We start from the raw sequence: 24,325 nt of genomic DNA on the forward strand, positions 1-24,325 counted from the left end.
CTGAAGCATACAGCCAACTCAACGCTGGAGTGCTTCAGGACAAGTTTCTCTAATTGTGGAGATGCTCTCCATGGAATATCTGTGGAGAGACCTAAAAATGGCAGTTTGCAGACACTTCCTGTTCAATCTAATGAGTATAGATTAATGGGCAAGAATGGCAAATGTATTCATTTAAAATGAAAATGAAGGAGTCTGAATACCTTCTGAATCTATAACACCCTCCTTACGCCCACTATCAAAAGACAACAAGTAAAGCAATGCTACAGTAAAGCCATCATGTAAAATGCATAAATCCCTCAGTATCATTTTTATTTGACTCAGGCTTGTCTTTGCTACAGGAGTAATTGGCATACATTATGTAAGGTTCACTTCAAAGGACAGTAATTACAAAAAACAGGGAGTCCCTTAAATAATGATGTGTTTCCTTCCTCATGTCAAACAGTAGTGTATTACTTTTGCATAACACCTTTCACGGATTGTATCATCACAAAGTGCATTATAAACCAATTCAAATGATAGAAAAAACTGAAAATTATGTGTAAAATAGATAGACAGATACTGCGGAGGGCTGGCACCCTGCCCGGGGTTTGTTTCCTGCCTTGCGCCCTGTGTTGGCTGGGATTGGCTCCAGCAGACCCCCGTGACCCTGTAGTTAAGATATAGCGGGTTGGATAATGGATGGATGGACAGACAGACAGACAGACAGACAGACAGACAGACAGACAGATAGATAGATAGATAGATAGATAGATAGATAGATAGATAGATAGATAGATAGATAGATAGATAGATAGATAGATAGATAGATAGTGCCAATGGGCAAAATAGCAGAGGAGTACATAGGAAAAGTTGGAGGACCAACCAGGCCACCCCGTTTAATGCAAAAGTACAACAAATAGAACTTAAGCACTTAGAGGAACAACAACAGAAAACAGGTGTGACAAGTGCCTGGTTAGTCTATGCAATTTTTCTAAAATACTAACTGTACTGAGTGAGTCAGAGTGAGGGACGTTCTAAATAACGTTCTACATTCTACATTGGGCCTGGTTCCCAACAGGTATGTCTGACCAGAAAGAGTGGGCTTTCCTGGGACATTGTGTATGAGGCTCAGTTGCTCTCACTGGGTGTGCTTTGGTCCTGTGGAAGGAAAAACAGACAATGCTGTTAGTGGCAGTGCCCCCTTTTGACCTGGAGTGACACTGCAGGTATCAGCAGAGTTCAAAAGGTGATCCTCATACTAAGGGTGAGAGTAACAACGTGTGACAATAAATAGAAAGATAGACAGTTCACTCAGTCCGTTACTGAATGTGCTCCTCTGTTTAGTCAAAACATCATACTGAGGGTGAGAGTAATTGTCCAGATGCAAAAGTAAGGGAACAAAAAAAAGCTGATGTAAAAATATAATTAAAAAGGGCATGGCCAAAAAAAAGAGGAAAATTTAGAAAAGCACCTTGAATAATCACAAACAATAAATACTTATTACAATATATTTCACAAGATGCTAATGAAAAGGAATACAAAACCAGTTATGAAAGAGCAACAAACTAGTTTAATACATAAAAATCAACAATCTTATGCACCTTTCAAAACCCAATTCCTCCTTGTAGCCCAGTCACTTCAGTTGCTTCTGTTAGCCATTTTTTTCAATCTAGAGAATTTTGTTTGCAAAATTGATCCTAATGAAACTCTTCACAATATTGTCTGCTATCGCTTATATGGAAAATAAGGGAGCAGTCACTTACAAGAAAGGTGATTTTGTGAATATGACCATTTGGAGATGTAGAATGTTTCTGAAACCCCTAGAGAGGTGCATATTAATTAAAATTATTGGCTTTGAAGGATAAGCAAAATGGGAAGGCACATTTTGTAAAAATGGAAAAAATCTACACTTGCCATCCATGATTCTCTTTATCTTCTATTCTCTGAGTAAGATGAGAAGCAGGTAAAGAATAAATAGAAACCTGTGCTCAAATTGATGAATTAAAAGAACAGTGTGTTACAGTATGTGAGTAATGCCCTAGGTATGGTGAATAATACATGAGGCTTATTACTGTATTTTTTTATTTCCTCTAATTCACTTGTGGGTAAATAAAAAAGTCAAATTACAATCATATTTTTGAGTAATAATAAGCTTGTGGTTTAGAACTCTTCAACTTTGTAGCTATTTATGGTCATCATTTTTGTTACAAGTCCAGCTTCTCAGACACTGATGAGACTGTGTGGCTTAGTAGCCTTTATAAATTCTAGTAGCTTTCAAAGTTACTTTCCTGGGGGAGTGACTTTAATCTTGATGTTTACAATGACTGGATTTGAGGAACATTTCAAACTTCAGTGACAAGGAATTTTCTAAAACAAATGGTGAAAATAAACATGACTACCCTGCCAAACTCCTTTTTATAACACTAACGGTGACACGGTTCAGTTCTGTAACATCTACTGGTATGTAATGTACAGCAGCAAAAATGTCATCAAGTCTTTATATGGACTGTCCATATTATGAAATGAAATGAAATTTTCTCTTTAAAGTCTGGAGGAGTGAGAATAGGTACAGTATGGCTGAAAATATTCTACATTGCATTTATTTTTGTGTAGACAATTAATCTATCGCAGATTCTTGAGATTTCAGAGTAAAAATGAAGTTCCTGAAGAAAAACCCACAAATACAAGCAAAACACATGAAAAAGCTACACATGCAGGATGAAGCATAATTTGAACCCTGGAACTTTGAGGCAGCAATACATGTCTACTATTGTGCCACAACACAGGGACCTTTAAACATGACAACTCCAGGGAGAGATTGCTTAATCAATTCAAATACAATTTAGTTTATGAGTGTGAGCATCCTCAGCAAGCATTAAGGGTAATGAACATATATTGTAGAACATTCAAGCTGTGTCATAGTACAACATTACAATAAGCATCTACACATTGTGTCCAAAATAGTCAATGAAGAGATAAATCCGACAACATGAATGCCTGAAGCATACCCAGGCCAAATACAGAAGATGATGATTATATATTGTGATGGGGCATCTCTACATGCCACCTGAAATAAAGTACTTATTATAAGCATGTGGAATTATAGAGAAAGGGAGTACCATAAATGCACTAAGGGAATAACAAAGAGAACACGTCTGCTCTACTGGACTCAACTACACACTTATTATTTAACTAGTGATTATTTAACTAGAAGCTTATCTATGGCTCCCTGCGGGGCACTTCTAAACACACTATTTTCCCAAATTCAAAATAAAATTCCCTTTCACTCTCAATATCCTGCATATTACACTACTTCCCAAAAGTCTACATTCTGTGGAGCTGAGTGTAATTAATCTCCCTGCCATTTATTTTCCAATTTTGGCCCAGTCCTCTCAAATCCATATTTGCACTGTAACTGCTATGTGTTGCCAGCGCTGTTTTAAAATCCTAGCCTAGTTAAGCTGTGCTTCCCGAGTCCTGTATTTATTTCTTTGTTGTTGCTTTGACATGAAGTAGTTTAAAAACTACAAGAACATAACATAATATATGCATCAGGATAACAAGTGCTGCTGTTGAGCATGTCATGAACATGTACGCACTATATTACATGTGTGACATTGCATCCATCACCTTGCATGGTAAAGAAATGCAGGTAAGCTGTCAGCTTGTCTGATCTTCACTGAATTACTAGACATCCTCTTTGTAAAACCTGTCATTCTGTGTATCATGATTTTGTGTAATATTTTCACGCAAGATATGTTTTATTTTGTTTTGTCCGTGTCTTTCCACCATTGTTCTCTCTGACTGTGGTTTCTATTAGTATTATGGTGCTTTTTATTGCAATGATTCCTTGAAGCAAATTAGTGCTAAGGTCTAAGAGAGTTACACATGCTATAATGACACCTCTTCATCACTACAAATAATCGTAGCATTACTTTAGTTATTTTTAAATCCAGTTCTGACAGAATAAAATTATTTGATAAAATAAGTCATGGATTTAAAGGCAAATTTTTAATTTGGGTCATTTTCTTATTATTAAAGGTATTCTACTGACTGCACAGAGGAGTACAGATGTTGTTATTGAAGTCTGTTAGACAAGGGAACAGCTCAGCAGAACTGGCTTTCATCCTTGTTAAATGGCACTCTCTGTGCCGAAACCAAGTGGTATGGAAAGAGGGTTAAGAAGTACATCAGATAAACTGATTTGTGTTTTCTACTGCACACAATTGAGTTATATATTTTAATGTCTACTACAGCAATGGAGAATGGACCAGCAAGTATGAATTTCAATGTGCGCTGTGCACATGTCTTAGTTGTCTCGTAGTCATTGTACAATCTAGGCCAAGGGAAAAAGAGAACGTGAAATGGTTAGGAGGCGTGAGCTGTGGGTTGTTCTTTTGGGAAAATGAGCTGTAAAAACTGTGGAAAGTTTAAAAAAAGTCTTGCCAAGACTTGTTTCATACACCTCAAGGGAGAAATCACAAGCACAAAAATAATACTGCATAACTAAAATTGAAAAACAAGTACACTTACTGAGATAAAAATGAGTTCCCAAAATCACACCCACAAAAAGCAAGCTTTCTGATCAAGATGACAGATCAAGAAGTGACAATATCTGAATAGTTGTTCTTCCAGGACAGTGAAACAGGCTGACTCAAGTGGGTTCTAGATTCAATCTTAGTTGATATCTAAGTAACATTTTGTCAAAAACGTGAGCTTTGGGCGAGTCAGTCGGGATTTGGGTCATCTTATGTTACAGGGAAGGATTTGAATGTAACTAACCTGCCAATAACCACTAACTCCATTTCTGTTTGCCCTAGAATGGAGGAGCACAATCTGGAGATACCATAATGTCATGTCTGCCTGAGCTTACAAACACTCCACCCATTTCGCTTCTTCCTCTCTATATAAAGTCGCTTGATCATCAGACCCTTGTCAGACCAGACCATTGACTCATGAAGAGAGGACCTCTTTGAACTTCTCTGACCAAACTTATGTCATTATTTCATCATTTCGAGAAACTTGCCTTTTTGACAATTCTTTAAAAATTCACCTTGGACAAATATACGGGGAACACAATATGCCCCAGCTCCTTCTTTTGTTTATCTTGTCCCTTTTTATAGTTTACACACAGAATCTATTCTACTTCAGCATCTTATTAATCTAAACCCTACCCTTTCATAGTGTAGCTCCTTCACTTCCGTTGAGGACTGCCTGTTCTGTTTCCCAAATCTCACTTAAGAGCTGGAAACTGCTAGTCTTTTCAGATGTAACCTCAATAACATCACAGAAGCAGAAAGTAATGAACCTGTCAATTAAGCTGAATAATGGGAAAAGCAAAGGTGGTTAATGAATGGAAGTGGACTAATAGGTTTGAATCAAAAGTACACCTGACCTTGGTGGCTTGGATTTGCTATTTATACTTTCAACAAGACTTGTGCCTTAGTTCATTGTAATTCTTTTTAGAATTATATTTAGAATTTATATTTAGACTATATTTGTGAATTATATTTTAGAATATATAATTAGAATTATAGATTCTTTCTATTAACTTTGGACCATGGCTAGTGTTGGTGTCACCTCCTGCAATGCTCACATTCTATGTAAGCTGATTTGCTGAGTATACTGCCATGACCTGTTACATAAGTAAGATAATGATAGGTTCTAATTCCTAAAAACCACCTGAAAGCCAAAAAGGTACCAAGATGGAAAATGTTTCAAGGCATTTTATCAACCTTCATCCAGGGCAAAATCTGTAGGACCTCAATACTAAACAAGACTAAGCTTTAATTGACATGATTAAGTGTTTGAAATTATGAAGGTAATTTATATTGTGGATCCCTACTGTTATTTTAAAATAGATTCTTCATGTAGAACACAGTGACACAATTGACAGAGAGTTGTTTAGGACAAATTTTGTACAAATGATAAAAATGCTTCTTCACGCAAAAAACCATAGACACAAGGAATAAATCGTGAGTAAGTAGTGTGGCAGAGAGTGGGGCTTTATGAACCTTCCAATCTTGGCTTAATGTTATTTTATCTAGATTAATGGTAACGACAAGTTTGTTAGGCTGAATTATCTGTTCTTGTCAAGATTGTTCAAATATTCAATTAATTATTGTTTTTCTACTTCCAGGCGCCATGTAAGCAGTAGTCTCTTTACAGAAGCTCTGTATTTCTCACAGTTTTTCTTTTTGTTTCTGAACTTTTTTACTAGTGACTAGACTTATTTAAAATTAGAATTGATTTGGCTTCTGGCTTGTCACTAATAGTAGCCAACAGAAATCAGATAAATGTATTTTAAATTTATCACTGAACTGTAATGCATGCAGACCCAGGAGCTGGCTTGTCATGACTGCACTTTAAACAGGCTACAAACTTGTATGTAGCCACAAAGAGGACCCGAAGGCTGCCTTGTGTCTACAACACTTGAAACAATAAGAGACACAAACAAAATGAAAGTGGGGTGTATGTAATTGGCTACATGCACTGTGATTGAGAGAGCCAAAGTAGATCAGCTACACTTTACTGCAGGAGCTGTTTGTCCACAATTGGAGATGGTGACATGCTGGAGTAACAGTACAACCAAGGCTAAAAGGTTTTAGAACTGGACTACCATCTATTGTAATGGGAAATGTTTGACCACTGTCAAATAAGATGAATGAGCTGTCTGCACTTATAGCGGGTCATGGAGCATACAAGTACAGTGGCATCCGATATACCTGACACTGTTTTAATGCTGGATGGATTTCATCTTAATCGAGACCCAGTGCGGTGTGGAAAAAAGACAAGAGGTGGACTGGTCATCTACGTGAATGAGGAATGGTGTAAAAAGGTGCATATTACAGTTAAAATTACAGTTTGTAGTTTAGACAATGAAATTCTAACTATAGGAATTTATCCATGTTATTTGCCCAGGGAGATAAAGTACATTGTTCATATTAATGTTTATATTTCTCCCTCCATAAATGGAGACCTAGCAACAGAAACGGTTCATTCTGTCACTAACATTTTAATAATGACTCACTCTGACCCTGGAGTAAATAAATATGTGGTGACTTCAACCATATAACTTTGGAAGAAAAGATGACATATTTCTATCAGTTTATGACCAGTTCCACATGAGGAAATAACAAGCTGGACCTGCTATATTCAAATGTTAAAGATGCCTTTAAATGTATCTACTGACTCCTTTAGGCAAATCTGACCATGACCTAATTCATCTAATTCCCAGCTACACGCCTGTTATTAGACGCAACCTGTTACCACCAGAATAGCAAGGAAGTGGACCTTGGAGGTTGAAATGACTCTGAATTAATGACAGACTACAAATGATGTGTGAGTCACATGGGACAATAGTGAGGAACTGTCACTGCATCACAGACTATATTAACTTCTGTGTCGAGACTATGGTACTCACAAAGACAGTGTGTTGCTTTCAGCTTGAACATTCGATATCTTGTCTTTGTAGCGTATTCAATTATATATCAATATAGGTTGAAAAGGTTTTGCAAATCATTGTATTCTGTTTTTATTTACGTTTTACACAACGTCCCAACTTCATTGGAATTGGGGTTGTATATTTCAGGGCATATGTCAATAAATATATGTGCCAGCATACTTTCTATCATTTTGTGTTTAATTGACTGAGATGAACAGACCAGCAACTTTCTGCACAGACAAAGTTAAAGCTTGTTAACCAATTTAACCTATCATTTTAGCTTCTTTGGTACTGTACTTGTAGATTTATGTATTTCCAGCAGGTCACATACCTCATCCTCTTTATAGAGTTCTTCATGAAAACAGGTTAAGTATTTTTCTTAAATTCAGTCTAAAGAGGTTCCACAGATCAATTTAAATTGAAAGAACCTGCCTAAGACAAACAGTTGCCTCACTGATGACAGACATGTTCTTGTTACTGTCAGTGTCATGCTTGAAGTCCTAATAGACAGAACCACCCCAATCATGACTACTTCTCTGCTGTGCGTCCATGTCTAAAGCATGGTCTGTTAAGACAGCTGCCAACCATCATGCTCATTAGGCTACATAGTCATGTACTGCTTAGCCATTTCATGAAAATGAGGGAATGTCAAAAGTAATGTTTCCTTGAAGAACTGGGTTGACATGAGTAAAAAATTTTACTTTGTGGCTGTGTGTACTGGTTATCATTATGCAATATGATGATTTATTCATGTAATAATCTGAATGATTTTATTTATTACCCAACAAACTTAAAAATGTATTTATTAAAGCTGCATGTTTATTTAAACAATTAAGGCACAAACAATTTATTCATACATTCATTGGGCGGAACTGATATAGGGCCTACTTAATGCTATCAATATCCGGATGTAAAAAAAAATGTCTGAACAATTAACTGCAGCCCTTTTTAATAGAATATTCTGTATAACTAGATTATTAAAAATCATTCAAACTTAATTGAAAATTCCACAATTCAGTACCTGCATCAGATTATAAAAGATAAGCTGTGTTGAAATGTAAGTAATCAATGTAGATCTCCGAGTTAATGTTTGCAGTGCAGAGTGTCTGCCTAGTTGCTATGTCTCTGTTACATACCCTTTGGTATAGGAATTGTAAAGCCAATGCTAATGTTTGTGATGTGTCATGAATTTGACTACCGGCTAAAACCGTATTAGATTTTCTTTAATAAATAATGTTTTCCATCCATTAACTCTTTGAGGGCTAAATATTTTTTCCAAAAAAACAATGGTTTCACACAGAAATCAACATAAAACGTCTGTTGCTGCATGTTGTGGCTGCCAGTTTGTCAAGAATGAGTGGCAGGCTTGCTGCGAGGCTGTCTTTGTGTGGCTGGGACAGCAGCAGCGGCAGTCACGGTTGCAGTGCATTACAATCTGATTTTTTTAGTGGCAGTTCTCCCTGGCGAACATTGTCAGTACCATGACTAGCTAGGGACCGATCAGCTGAAGCTGGAACCTCACATTCGTTTTCAATCACTTATATCTGAGTCAATCACTTATATCTGACAAAATCTGAGTCTGACAAGTCATAGTCCAGTTCAGAGATAATAGGCAGGACATCATCCATGGAGTATTTAGATTTTTGCATTTGCTTTGATCTCTCGCCAGATGTCAGTGCCATTTTTGCCATTGTGTGGACCTTGCTACTCACATTAGCGCATGGAATCTCGGTCAAACCAATGAATCTAACTTTCCTCCTAGCAATGTGAGTCCAACATAACAGATGGTTTTGTCACAGTTTACAGTTGATTACCATTGTCAACTCCTCCTTTTCACAAAAGTCGACATCAGCCCTGAAAGAGTTAATTCACTCATGATTAAACTCACCTAATCCATCACAGCCTAACCCAACAGCATCAGGTGCAAAGCAGAAATCAAAATAAAACACAAAAGATAAAACTATTACAAGAAATCGAGGAAAAAAGAAAATGCTACATCCACATCATATTACAGTCTGATGAGAAAGGTTGAGCTGATCTTCATGTCATAATCCAGTGAGCTCCCCAGTTCACATTCATTTAGTATGCAGTGCATGCCAATGTATATTTCCTACTATGCTGTCCTGTCTTAATATCAGTTACACATATTATTGAGAATAAAGCATGTGTGATTTTTCAGAATATTCCAATTGTTACAAATTTTGTCAACTTGATGGTGGATCTAATTAATCTTAAAGGTGAAATCTTATTCTAGTACTACAACATGTACAATGAATATTTACAATGAATTACATATGCAGTTATAAAGAAAGTCATTACTTAGGGAATGCCTTACGTAGACAAAACGCATCCTGTGCAAACACGCATTCTGCTAATTAAAGCGGCACCAGCTTGTACTTCTGACCAACATCACACTGAGCAGATGTTTTTTGTGACACATATTCACTTAGCTACTGCACCATTTTTCTTTAAAGTAGTATGGATCAAGACCTTCTACCGTCGACCCCTGCACAAAAGTTCTCTGTGTATTATTGTAAAAGTTTTATTAAAGTAACATGGTTGTTTAATGAACAACATTAAACAGTAACACTGTACCTTAACAGTCTGACAAGACGAATGACTTCACGGGAAACAAAGAATAACAAAAGCAAACCTTGGCCAGCTTGGAACTTTTCCCAACCTGAGTACTATGGGTATTGCGATATCAGAAATTGCTCTATCACTCTTCATCATCACTAAGGTGATGTCCTATGTAGGCAGGCTCTAAGAACTGCATGGGACACTGATTTATTTATTAGTCTTCCTTGAAAGTCTAAACCTTCATTTGTATTGCATGTGCTGGTTTTTAAAATATTTTTTATTATAATTATTATTAAGGACTGGATTGTTATGTATTTTTGATATAACTGCCTGGGGCAGTTCAGTCCATAGATTTCCCACCTCATTCTTCAGTAGCTCCCAGTACTCATTATTGCTTAGGAGGTTTAAATAATTATTTTCTTTATGTATTCATTCTGTCGCTACAGTATTTTGTTTGATATGGGTTCAGCTGGCTGAAAGGCTTCTGCGAGACTCAAGACATCGGGTTCATCGACAATTGGGACCTCTTTTGGGAAAGGCTGCATCCAAATAAATTCGGCGCCTGGGTCCTCTCCGAAAACATCGCTAAGGTAATTCGTCTATCTTGACTGTCTATTTCTACTTTAAACCCCTTCCGTAATGCTACTGCTATGCTAGGACATAATGGCTTAACGAAGTCTTCCGTAAAAGTACACAACATTAATAATCTAGTAACCAATCTTAATGTACGTAAAAAATCTAGGCAGTGTGACATAAACACCAATAATTTAATTGCAATTACTACTTTGGATCAACAATGCATTAAAACTATAAAAACAGATTGTAGATTACATAAAAAATACACACAGAGCGGCGGTAACAAAAATAACTTAGTTTCTGTTCCAAATACCAATAATGTGCATAGAATTCAGCTCTGCCCCTCCGAAACATTAAATATGGCACTATTAAATGTTAGACCTTTAACTAACAAAACGTTTTTTATCAACGATCTTATTAGTGATAGAAAAATTGATTTTATTGCACCAAGTGAAACGTGGCTTAACTCAGACGGCAAAGCTGTTTTAATCGAATCTGCGCCTCCGGATTACAGTTTTACTCATACAGACCGCCAGGGAAAGAAGGGCGGCGGCTTGGCAAACATTTACTCGAGCCGGTTAAAGTGTAAAGATGTTAGTTTTGGTAAATTCAAGTCCTTTGAGTATCTCGCCGTTGTTATTCATGGAGATTCTCACGTTCTAGTTTTATCCATGTATAGACCTCCTAAATTTAATGCGTCTTTCTTTGAGGAATTCTCAGACTTAATGTCAATTTTAATTACGAACTATGACACACTCTTAATTGTAGGCGACTTTAACTTTCATATCGATAATCAATGTGACCTAAAAGTAAAGGAATTCATGAACCTCCTGGACTCTCTTGATTTGAGACAGCTCGTTAATCAACCTACACATAAAGTAGGTCATACGTTAGACTTAGTAATTACCAAAGGACTAAAAGCTGATGTGAAGCAGATCATTGATATTGGTCTATCAGACCACTTTCTTCTACTATTTAATATAGAAATAATGATAGAAAACATTCATGAGAAGCATATTTTTAAAAACGCTTCTTTGACTCATCAGCAGCTTTAAAACTTACAAACATTCTAAGCAATCAGTCCATTTATAGTGCCAACTATAATAGCGAGGATAATGTACATAGTAAGGTGGAAAATTTTAATTCTAAAGTAAGAGCTGCTGTTGACATAGTTGCACCTGAAAAGACAGTTAAAAAATCTTCTAGCCTTGTTATACCATGGAAGATCCAAAGAGTGTCTGATTTAAAAAGAACAAGATTATAAATAACAATGCTAGTGTCAACAATGCAGAGTCTTATTTTCTACAATTGATAGTCTGTTAAACCCAGGTAACACAAAGGAATGCCCCCAAAATACTTCCAGTGAAACCTGTGAGAACATTGCTGTATTTTTCAATCAAAAAATGAATGATATTAGAAATAACATAGTACATCTCTCCAACACTGCGGAACCCCCTAAGCCCCAGTACTCCATTATAAACAAATTAAATGCTTTCACCAGGATAGATTTACCTGATTTACATAGAATAATCTCTCAACTGAAACCCTCCACCTGCGTCCTTGACTCAATACCAACAAGGTTTTTCAAGGAAGTATCAGGCGTGCTAATTGACAATATTCTTGACATAGTAAATTCGTCATTAAATACGGGGGTCTTCCCAGACTGTCTTAAGACTGCTGTAGTTAAACCCCTACTCAAGAAAAATAATCTTGACCCCTCTGCTTTTAAAAATATTAGACCCATCTCTAACCTGCCCTTTTTAATTAACATTCTAGAGAAGGCAGTCATTATGCAATTAAATGACCACCTTAATAAACATGCTATTCTTGATAAATTTCAGTCAGGTTTTAGAACAAATCACAGCACAGAAATTGCACTCATTAAAGTAGTAAATGACTTGGAAGCCCAGCCCTGTAGTGTCCGGGTGTCCCCTGTCGTCTTCCCCCCAGTACTTCCTGGTGTGGCGGAAGTGCTGGGCTCCAGGGATAATCAGGCACCGGGGCGCCGCCTGGGCGTCCAAGCCCTTTACCCGAGGCCCCCAACATAACCAGGGTGAACGCCCCCTTGCGGTCTGGAGGAGGGACAGGCCCTCCTCTGGTCCTCCTTTGCAGATGCCACACTATGTATGTGTGTGTTAATCTTAAAGTGTGAGAGAAGACCAATCTAGTAACAAACTTGGGTAAGTCGAGGGTAACACCATGATAATGTAAGCTTTAATCCCTTTTTCCAACATGCTGAGTGCCAGAAACTAGATGGAAACTTTCACTACCCTATAGCCCGTAACAGATATTCGCCTTCCAAATTCTATATTGTAATGTAGTTTAAAGTTCTGATGGCAGCTCTTGTTCTAATAGCATGAAGGTTTTCCGTTTGTTTCTCAGACTTGTAGTCCATGGTTGATTGGCTGTTCAGTACTTGACCTATAAGAGTTTATACAGTAAGGGCATCATGAATGTGCCTTAACCCTGATCAAACTATTTGGAATTTGTGGGATCTGATTGAAATCCATTGTTCTGTGAAGGGCTAATCTGCTGTTAAGAAACTGCAGTATAGCAAACTGGGATTAGTGCTGACATCCAGAATTATCTAATCTCTCTTTCTGGAACAGACCCCAGGTGCCTTTTGCCTATGCTGTGGTCCAACTGTTCCAGTCAAGCACTGTAAAGTTTACATTTTTTTGTTTCTCTGCCTTGTTTTATTCTGTAGCAGAATATTACTGTCCTTGATCTCTTACAGATCATATACTGATTTCTTTGTTTTATTGTACAGTATTCTTTCTTTCTTTCTTTATTTATAGTTAAAGAAAGTGAAATTTAATCCTAAAAAATTGATCTGAAAGCAGGAATCAATCCTAGACACGATCTGGGCACCATCATAGGACATGCTTATGCACAAAGTGACACTGAATGAATATATACATATTCACTGATTACCCTAATATGCACATATTGAGATTGGAGTGAAAAAACAGAGAACATGAAAGAATACTGAAATAACCAGAAAATATCTCTGAATGAATAACCAGGATGGGGTGTCAAAACAAGACAATATTATTATGGTTAAATTGACCAAAATATAGATTGGTTAATATTAAAAAAAATAAACTATCATGGAAACTGCAAAACCTTTAATGTTGTGAGCTCACCTTCATTGCTCATATGCCTTTCTACTGAAGTGGTGGTGAACACATAAAAATCATAGCAGTAGAGGAGAATCTTAAGTTTCTGGTATCACCATTTTCAGCACTCTAACAGAGAGGCTAACATATCCCCTTATGTTCAGGGAAGCTCAGTAGAAACTGTTCTGTCTTAAACAGCTAAAATAGTTTGGAGTGTTACAGGAAGTAATGGCCATTTCCTACATGTCTGTTACAGAAAATGTTTGAATATTCTCCATTAAAGGTTGATATGGTAATCTCTCCCCCATGGAGAGTGCACAACTAGAGAGAAACCATTATTTGCTGTCTACCCTCTGTTGATTTACTCTACTTTTGCAGACTGAGATGTGAGCCAACTAAGATGTTTTCTGACACATCACGCAACCTACTTGTTAACTCTCCTTCTGTCTGGTAAACAGCTTATGTTAGTCACGATCAAGACTATGGGACCTCATGAATGTACTTTTTCACAAATTATGAGATGCATAAATGTACAATTACATACTGAATATGTCCAACAATATTCATCTTGAATTGGTTGCTTGTGGATGGTTGGAAAATAATAAGATTGTTATTCTTATATTGTATGATTGTACAGATGTTTTATCAAATTCAGTGTAACTGGAATCATTAAAACAAAAAAGTACTTACTTTAGAATTTTATTTTATTCAACTGTCTAGAGTCATTCTGTAAGTAAACCATGCACATTCACACAATCAGAACTCAGATTTCAAGGAAAATAGAAGCTCTTCTACCACATCATTTATTTACTGGGGACATTTACACACACACACACACATTCAACTGACTCACAAAATGGCCATTTATATTCAATATTCAACCTAGAGGAATGCCTTTTGATTGTGTAAGGAAACAGCAATGTCTAGTTCAAAACTAATGCAAACAGTGGGAGAACCAGCAGGCACCAGAGACAGAACCCATGCCTAAATGCTGACAGCAACAATGCCTGCTGTGCTGTTATGCTACCCAACCAAATAGTTCTCTTTATTTTTTACTTTATATAGCATAAGGGATGCTACTTATATTACAGTTTGGTTAAAATAATATATTGAAATAAGAACTTGTGGGGGAGCTGATGGTATAGCCATCCCACCCACAAGCTCAAGTGCAAGTTTCTATTTCTTCCTGTTTTCGGGGGGTTTGCCCAAAGATATAGTGTCAGGGTAATTACTGAAGTTAATTTACTTGGTGTAGATGTGTGATTGTGCTTTCTAGAATGGACTGGAATCTGGTTTAAAATCACTACTGCCTTGTACCAGCTGCTCTGGGCTAAAGCCGATACTGAAGTGAAGATTAAACAGGCCGTTAAGATTTCCTTCTGTCATGTTTGCACTACAAAGCACACCAGTTCCCTGTAGTTATTTTTCTGCATAGTTCCAGATGGCTGAATGACAGAGGTAAACACAGGAGGGCACATTAAACTCATTTGCATGATGCCTAAGTGAAGAAGATAAAATGAGCTCAAGAATACAGCTGGTGATTTGACACCATAATATAAGTGGAAAATATGAGAAACTTAAGTTTTATAGAGAGTCTGCCCTGTTACCAAAGTCTAGATTTCAAATATCAGTAGTTATATTATATCTTTAACACTAGAATTACCAGAGCCCACCTTAAATCCCTTTGCACCTCTCCGTCAGCGTCTTTCGTCTTCTAAATGTGTCAATAAGCCCAAGCAGCAAGCAGTCTGCTATACCATCCCTCCACCGTCTCAGAACGGGCAAGAAGTTCACCCAGTTCCTGCCTTGATTGATTATCTGGAAGTAAGCTACCCAGATTTGTAAGGGGAAATAATTTGATGTGTGTTTTGTGTCTACAACAATCTATGTAAACACATCGTTAACACAGAAATTTTTTTCACGTTATAGTAATAAAGGACAAAATGTAGACACGAACTGTATAATGTGCTAATGGCTGATGGTCAATTATCAAATAAACACTTTCACAAAAGGTCCAAGTACAATACAACAATTTCCGTGGTGCAGCGGTTAGATCTGCCGACTTATAATCCAGAGGTTGTGAGTTTGAAACCAGCTCCCCCGCAAATTTACTGTTTTGAGCAGTAAACTGCTCTTATTGTTATTATACAATAAAAACATACATTTGATTTGTGTCTGTAACAGCTGGTGTAAATTTATAGCACTTGTAAAAGTTAGTGTTTTTTTTTCAGTTTTATTCTCTCAGTCACGATCATGATACAACGTAACCCAAACGATCTGACGCGGTTTCTTTTTATCTGAAACTGGGAATAACTGTAGATGTGAGTGGTGTTTTGAGACAATGGAACTGGAAATTCTCTGATCTGAAGGGATAAAAGCTGACACACAAACGCTGGTGAATCTGCCTGCTTCATATCTCACCGTCACTTGAAATTTTTTTTATTCAGTTTTATTGAGTGTTCCTGCTCATGCTGAATTAGTATGCACCTTATGGTCCATGATGTCAAAGCCGCACTGACAAAAAAACAGAGACATAGGTATATATGATATTTGGAATAACTCATTTTATGACCTGTATAGTGCATTACGGAAAACATTGTGGCACTAATGCAACATTATTCATATTATTCATATTCATTCGCATGCCTTCTTGCACTTGTATTCAGTGGCCGCGTTTTTTTTTTTGCCCATGCAGTCTCCACATTTTGGTGCACATAACTGTTTCTTTTGTACTCCACGACATGCAGAGGAAAGAATAGTACAAAGAGGACAGTTCCACACTATTTGCAATCATCAGATTCAAATGTTAACAGTTCACACACACCCAAGAACCGTCCTTCCTACATTTACGACATGTGTACCTGTTGCAATGTACACACTTCTTTCTGTGCTGTGATACTATTACGCTGACTAGGCTAGGGAAGCGGCGGTCTTGGAACAGAAGTTTGTCGATGCTGCATCCTCTTTTGCTTATCTTTTAAGAAGCAACTACGAAGCTCCTCTGCAAGGTGAGCCATGAACACTCTTCTTTTCTCAGTGGCACCTGTGCATGCCTTGTACAGTACACGTGTGTTAATCTCCGCCAAGTCAAGCGTGTTATAGTACACAGCAACCGGCCACCCGCAGTCTCTTGCTTGCACTAAATAAGCTCACGCCTTCTGGTGCACAATGTCAATGCAGCAACGGGCAAAAAAGAAAGAGACAAATATATGTGACATTTTGAAGAAATCATTTTATGACCTGAATAGTACCAATCAGAAAACACTGTCGAACTAATGCAATATTATTTGAAAACAAACAGCTGTAAGTATATGGTATTTCTAAAAGAGAGTTTTATTCTCTCAGTCATGTTCACGCTCTCCCTTGCCCCAACCCCCCCATTCTGATCTGACTCTAACTAACAGCGCCAGAATAAATTCACACCCGATCTGACACTGTTCATTTGCAACATCGACAAGCTTCTGTTCCAAGACCGTCACTTCACCAGCCCCTTCAGTGTTATAGTAACGCAGCACAGAGAGAAGTGTGTACATTGCAACAGGTACACATGTCATAAATGTAGGGAGGACGGTCCTTGCATTTTGTCATTTATTACTAAAACATGAAAAACGTTTCTGTTTTAACAATGTGTTTACATAGATTGTTGTAGACACAAAACACACATCAAATTATTTCCCCTTACAATTCTGGGTAGCTCACTCCCAGATAAACAATCAAGGCAGGAACTGGGAGAACTTCTTGTCTGTTCTGAGGCGGTGGGGGGGTTAATGGTATATCAGGCTGCTTGGTGCTTTGGGCTTATCGACCCATTTACAAGACAAAAGACGCTGCCGGAGAGGTGCAAAGGGATTTAAGGTGGGCCAGATTTTTTTTTGTTGGCTCTGGTAATTCTAGTGTTAACTATTGTTCTGATGTATTGCGCATTAATACTACTGATTTGATAGTTAACTAAGCATTTGGTGAACTGGCAAACAGCAACACATCTTGTAACTGTACATAGGGGAATGTAGTAGCAGTAATTAAGATTTTAGTTATTATCCTTTCTTTTACTTAACTTTTCTGGACGCTAAGTGTAGCAACAAAGTAACTTTTTATGGATAACTATAGATAAGCATGCATATGTGATATCACAGTATCAACACATAGGCAATCATGAATGTAAACTATACTGTAGTAGCCAGCAGTTTACCCTGAAGATAAGTGGGGCTGGAAGGGTGACTGACAGAAATATGTCACATAGGTACATTGAGCTCCGTATTACACAAATCCCTGGAACATTTGAATTACAGTTTATAAGCCTGGGAAGGTTCGTGAATGGAGGCAGAGACTCCCGGGTCACTTGATAATTAATTTTCAGACATGCACTCCTACTTTTAACTGGGAGTTTAGGATGCTTCATAAATAACATTTCATGTCCTACTCTGGGGTAGGGCAAATTCGTATCCTATTCAGACATTTACTACAATTCTTAGAAGTAATTCTGAGACTATTGATAAATATGGACAGCGGCTTGTCTTAAATGGATAAAACTGTAAATATCAGTAGCTGCAGAAGAGGCTTACAATGAAATAATTTTCCACTACAAATGGATATTTTGCAGACAAGCAAGATTTAAAGAAAGGTCAAAATTTTAAACATTAACAACATTGTAATATTTTGCTAAAATTTACACATGTGAAAAAGAGAGACACTGATCTTTTATTGAGAGAGACGGGCTAGGGATGTTCACCTTTGCCCTGACAAGTTTTAAAAAGTCAGCAACTTTAAGGAGAAAGAGGAAGAAGGAAGAACATGGACCAGAAGATCCATGCTGTGAGATGTGTGAGCTTCAGTAATGTAGCCTTAGGAGATTAAACATTGTCTATGGCAGTTGCTGAAATATCCAGATTGTATGGTGATTTATCACGTCCATTTGGTTTTATAACGGCTGAATAAAGTATCTAAACCTGCCCTCTGCTTTCCGTGATGCTCTTTTGGATCACCTGGAGAATAGAGAAAAGAAGGAGATGTCCTCTGATAGAGAAAGTGAAGCACATTAGCAGTCAATTCTGGGTGTTGGACCATAGTACCAGGTGGAAGTTCACTGTCTTCTTTTAGGTGAGAGACAGGTGAGAGAAAGGATAAAAGTATCAAAGAATCTGAGCGTGGGAGTAAAAAAATCTATGTTTTAAGACTGAGTCATCCCAAAACCATTCCATGATATAACACAGTGTCAATAAGTATTTCGTGTATACAGCCACTTTCTTTCCTTCATTTTCTGAACTCTTTATGGAATACATACATGTTGGCAGCAACAGCCAATTTGAATAATAGATGGTGCAAGTCAGGAACAAACCTTGAACAAAATGCCAGGACAGACTGCCTCCTTGCTACCCTGTAATGGGAAAAAGCTAGACAGATGGAACATCCAAGCAATCTATTAGTAAGATTACAGTTAAAACTAATACCTTTATTGCAATAACACTTTAAAAAGGTATACAAGGATGGTAATTTGTTACTAAGCTGTCTATAAAGCGATTAACAACATACTGCAATGGTATGTGCTCGTCTTTTGCTTCTATTCTTGTGCCATTTACATTTGTAAGAAAGCATTCTTGAACTTTGCAAAAAGAAATGTCAACATCCTTTTGGATGTTGCATACATTTTTAGAAAAGTTGTAATACCCTACAAACTTGTGTAGGTTCCGGCATCATCTATAAAATATAAGGGCAGGAACACCGAGAGTACCTTAGCTAATTTCTGCACTCTTCTTTGTCAATTCTAATTCAATGAGCTTGACATAGACTCATTGTAGATTTATATGTGGAAATACTCTTTAATACAAGCCAAGTAAAAACTTATTATTTGTGTCATGATTTCTTTGTGTTGTTGAGGTTATTTTATCACAGTTGTATATTTGACATGGCACTGTGAACAGAATGACCTTTTGCTTATGCTGATCTGCACAATCTGGAGACATTATGAAGCTCACAGAAGGCTTAACTATTCCTCCAGACAGAGAAGAAGTGGTGTCTGGAGGGTAAGTACTGAGGTCCTGTTTACACAGATAGGGGCAGATAGCCTATGAGCAAACCTATGTGCTTGGCATTAAGTAAACCACATAGGAACTATGCCTTTGTGACTCAAAACCAAATTCCACTAACCTTTCCAACATGGATTAGCTCAACAATAGCAGCACCAAAAACAAGTCTGAAGTTTATATTATACGATTATAATATTTTTGTTACAGCATGTAGTGAGTAAATTAAAACCCACTCCATATAAGTTGGTTTGAAAGTCTTCATCCTGTGGTCCATAACAGAAATAGCTTCATCCAGATCACAGTGTTATTCATATTAAATTGCAGAACAAAGCTACAAAATTAAAAAAACATATATATAAACTATTTAAAAAAAGAAGTAGTGGAGTAAGAAGAAGGTATGCACAAATAGACCTTACCCACTACATTTAGAATTCTGTATATCACTGTTCTATGGCATTATATATGTTGCACTGAAAAAATTATTAACATTAACATTCTTGCAAAGTTTTAAAATTTATTTATAAATAAACTAGTGGTTCTTATTGGTAACATTCACAATTATTTATACATGCTGACTTATTTTGATTTTACTAAGACCTTCATACAGCATGGTATGTAGCTTTTGATTGGTGAGATCAATTTGTTTTTGTGTGATGCCATGATTTGTCTGTAAAAACCCCAGGGGTAAGTGTATTGACACTTTTCGAGGAAAAAAACATTTGAGATGAATTAGAATGAAGCTAAACTAAACTAAAACAAATGCCAACAAAATCAAAACAACTTGTGTATTATGATAAGGAAATAGTTATGAGTTTAAATGTTAAAATCAAAGGAAAATCTAATTACATGAGGAAGTACCTCCAGTATATTTTTTTAAATTCCACTGATCTTTAGTGACTCTGTGTCTCTTTGATTTCATTTCCCTGCCAGTATCTAGCTGTCATGTTTGTACATTCTTACACCAGCAAGAGTGATAAAATGCTTGCCTCTCCTGCAGTGTCTGCTCTGCTGTTGTCTCCATGGCACACTCCAAAGAGCTCTGGAGGGACTGAAGTTGATTGGCAGTCTCTTTTAACAGGAAGCGAGTAACAAATTGCTCTAGGTGAGACGACTCTTGATAGCTCTAGTAGAAAAAAAATAAATAAAAAAATTATACATACATATACTGTATATATATATATCAGAAGAACAAATTAATATTTCATGAAACCAGTTGTATTTCAAAACAAAAAATATATACTATATGGAATTTTGAGAAATAAAATTCCTTAGAAAAACCTCATGAGGAATAATATGAAATTCTGTTGGTACTTAATAAACTGCTATGTTGTTATCATAAAAATATTTTCTTGAATAACTGAAGCATCATTCTGCTACAGTTTCCTTGAGTTCTCACAAATGCAAGTCTAAGAAAAAATTTACAGAAAATAACCTTATAATTAACTAGCATAACATTGAACAATGATTTTGTTTTAATTAAAAAATCAGTTTTGTGTTTTATTAGTGCTGGCACCATATTTCAAGGATAAATACAATTATTTTAGCCCATCTTTTAGTTGCAAGAGAATGATACAGCTGCTAATGCCAAGACCTAAACCAAGTCAGAATTTAAAACAGAACATTTACTCCAGTATAATGTGCCATTATTGGAGAAGCTGATTAGCGTGCTTATGTTACTTTATAACAGAACAAAGTCCTAAAAATTTGACAAAATCAAAGCACAAGATTCAGTTTACACAGAAAATTTCTACTCATATGCTCAAATCTTTGTTATTATAAATGAGAGGAAAATTAAGGTTAGAAGGAAGAAGATGGGTGGATTAGTTGTATGTGCAAGGCATTTATTCATATATCTTGTTTTCTACTTTCCTGAAGCTGTCTTTCTCTGGATATGATCTTGTAGACATCTTGTACATTTCTCTTCAAACCAGAGGTAGTTTCTCTCAGATGCTACACAGATGGGATGTAGCACATTTGGCAAGACTACCAGTAGTTTTGTTTTTTGTTAAACCTTCCCTTCATTCACCAAGCTGAATTAGGTTTTCACAAGTTCATATTGTAAAGTTAGAAGAAGAAAACGCTGTATAATTTTTCATAACTTTTTTTTCTCCACAAGAGACCAGTCTTAGGTTACCAAGTTCTTTGTAAGTTGGAACTTGACTTGAGGAATATCCATTAATTGAAAAAAAGCAAAAATGCATATTGCTCTATTACCTCTTTTACAGAAAAAATGTTTCAGACTTATAAAATAACAGTGAAGTGATATCATTAATCCATAAACCACAAAAAACAAACATTATTAATTAAAAATCTTAACCACATCAATGTACAATACATTGACATTTTGCATAAAGATTTCACATTAATGATAATTATGAAAGTAAAAGGAGATCCTGTTTTCTTCTCGACTATTCTAAAATAACAATTCAGTGTAGTCTCCACTTTCTGTATACTTTATAATGTCTGTTTATTCATCCAATCTTAATACTTTCTTTTTCTTATCTTTATCAACACCTTCACTTATAAATAATAAACATTTCAGGAGCATAATGACAGCTGGAAAATTCGCTGCTAACTAAAGATTGTGAGATGCATGCGAATGACAGCATAAACTGATCGGAAAAAGGGAGTCAAGTACATTACTGTGCCTCAGTGTTAGAGACGGTTACTGCATATTTATCTATATCAAAACTAGTTTGCTTTATAAATGCATAAAAAAGAAGTTTAAATTAGAAAATCTAAAATTAAGCTGAAAAGAAATACTATTGAGTTTTAATATACTTGTGTGTAAATTGCAATACGTCAAAACCATAATTTAAAATTCCCTTGTTTAGAAAACATTTTTCTGTTGTGAAAATTAATAAGGCTAAAATAATTGAAACGCATTAAACCCACATTTTCCATGGGATTTTCAAGTAAAAATGATGCTGGTTACATATATAAAGCATAAAACATAAAATATCAAAACTTTTTGCACTGCACAGAACCAGTAATACTTTGCTTACCCACCATTTTGAATAAGTAATCCTACATGCAATCAGGCTTCTGGGTAGAAAACAGATATCAGCATCACAAACAGACACAGAGTAAAACAAGCCATATTTCATGAAAAGATGCTATAGCAGATAAGAATAGCGAGTTATAGAAATAATTAGGTTTGACTATCAGTTACCTTCATAACAGTAGCTATAATCCCAAAAATCATCCTTGCCATAGAAAAGCGATAACTGGACAGGGTCAGAAGATTGTGACAATAGTCAACTTTTAACAGACATAGTGATACTCAGTGAATCAGGCACAAAGTGTAAAGCCCACTGCACAATTGCAACTATTACTTTGGTCTTTAAGCATTGAGCAGAATGTTTCTGGCCCTCCTAAAGACAACATTAACACATTTTGTACACTCTACAGTATGTGTGTCCTATTTTCTTGATACTATTTAAAACAACGGGCTTCTAAAAGTCTACTGAATACCTTTGCTTCATGCTCAATGTTATTTTGAAGAAAGAGTTTTTTACTTTTGCTGAAGTAAGAAGTATTTCAGTTGAAAAATACTTGAGTAAAAGTAAAAACATCTGCTTTCAAAAGTAATCAAGTACAAAAAGTAAAAGTATGTTTAATAATTATAGATAGAGTAGGTCAATAATAATAAAAATAATAATAGTAATAATAATAATAATGCCTTTGATCAGTACATAACTGTAGGCAGTTGAACTTCTTTTTATCCAAAACACATTATGCACCTCATAAATTCATAAACTTCCTATTTAGATAAAGTAGTAGTTGATTTTCAAAATTTCTGCTGTCCAGCCGTACTCATCTATTGTTAGGTAAAATTCCTGCAATCCTGAACCATTCATTTTCAAACAACAGTACCCAGTGGATGAATCCTATTGGTAACAAAAAACTTTAAAGAGTCACCACATATTTCTTCCTTTCTGGACATGAGAATGCTAAAAGATTTTAGACATTAAGAGGATGCATTTCTATTGTGACTTAAAAGTAGGATTAGAATTTGTAAACTGACAGTGTCAAATGATACTAGACGTGAAATAAATAAAATGTGCCCTGTTAAGTATTCAGATTAAGGCAATTTGCTGTACTTAGGTGAATAATGATTGTGTGGTGTGAAGCAGACAATGATACAGCTTATTTTACATTGTGTTGCTATTGAGGTTAAACACAATATTTTCTCATTTAAAAAGCAATAATTATTGTGTTACAGTTTTAATGCAATACTATCTACAAAGTAGTTTAAAACATACCGTTATGTTGTTTAAATGCAACAATTTCTATTTTCAAAGTGCTTCTGTTTTATTTTTGCAAAAACTTACATTGTTTCCTCAAATTATATATTCTGCAAGTTGTGTACAAGTTATAATCTATCCATCAATCCATTATCCTACCCGCTATATCCTAACACAGGGTCACAGGGGTTTGCTGGAGCCAATCCCAGGGGGCAAGGCAGGAACAAATCCCAGGCAAGGAGCCAGCCCACCGGCCAAGCACACACACACACACACATCCACATACCAAGCACACACTAGAGACAGTTTAGGATCCCCAATGCACCTAACCTGCATGTCTTTGGACTGTGGGAGGAA

General features: G+C 36.3%; 1 protein-coding gene across 2 annotated transcripts in view; it reads right to left on the minus strand.

Annotated features, from left to right (window-relative positions):
• The window catches only part of necab1 (N-terminal EF-hand calcium binding protein 1), a 524,092-nt gene that overhangs the window by 107,065 nt on the left and 392,702 nt on the right, over positions 1–24,325 (minus strand). For both annotated transcript variants that reach the window (XM_039737164.1, XM_039737163.1), the window contains exon 6: positions 20,708–20,844. In XM_039737164.1, the coding sequence (XP_039593098.1) occupies positions 20,708–20,844 (137 nt within the window). The remainder of the gene's footprint in view (positions 1–20,707; positions 20,845–24,325) is intronic.

The sequence above is a fragment of the Polypterus senegalus genome, chromosome 15, assembly GCF_016835505.1.
Source record: "Polypterus senegalus isolate Bchr_013 chromosome 15, ASM1683550v1, whole genome shotgun sequence".
NCBI lineage: Eukaryota > Metazoa > Chordata > Cladistia > Polypteriformes > Polypteridae > Polypterus > Polypterus senegalus.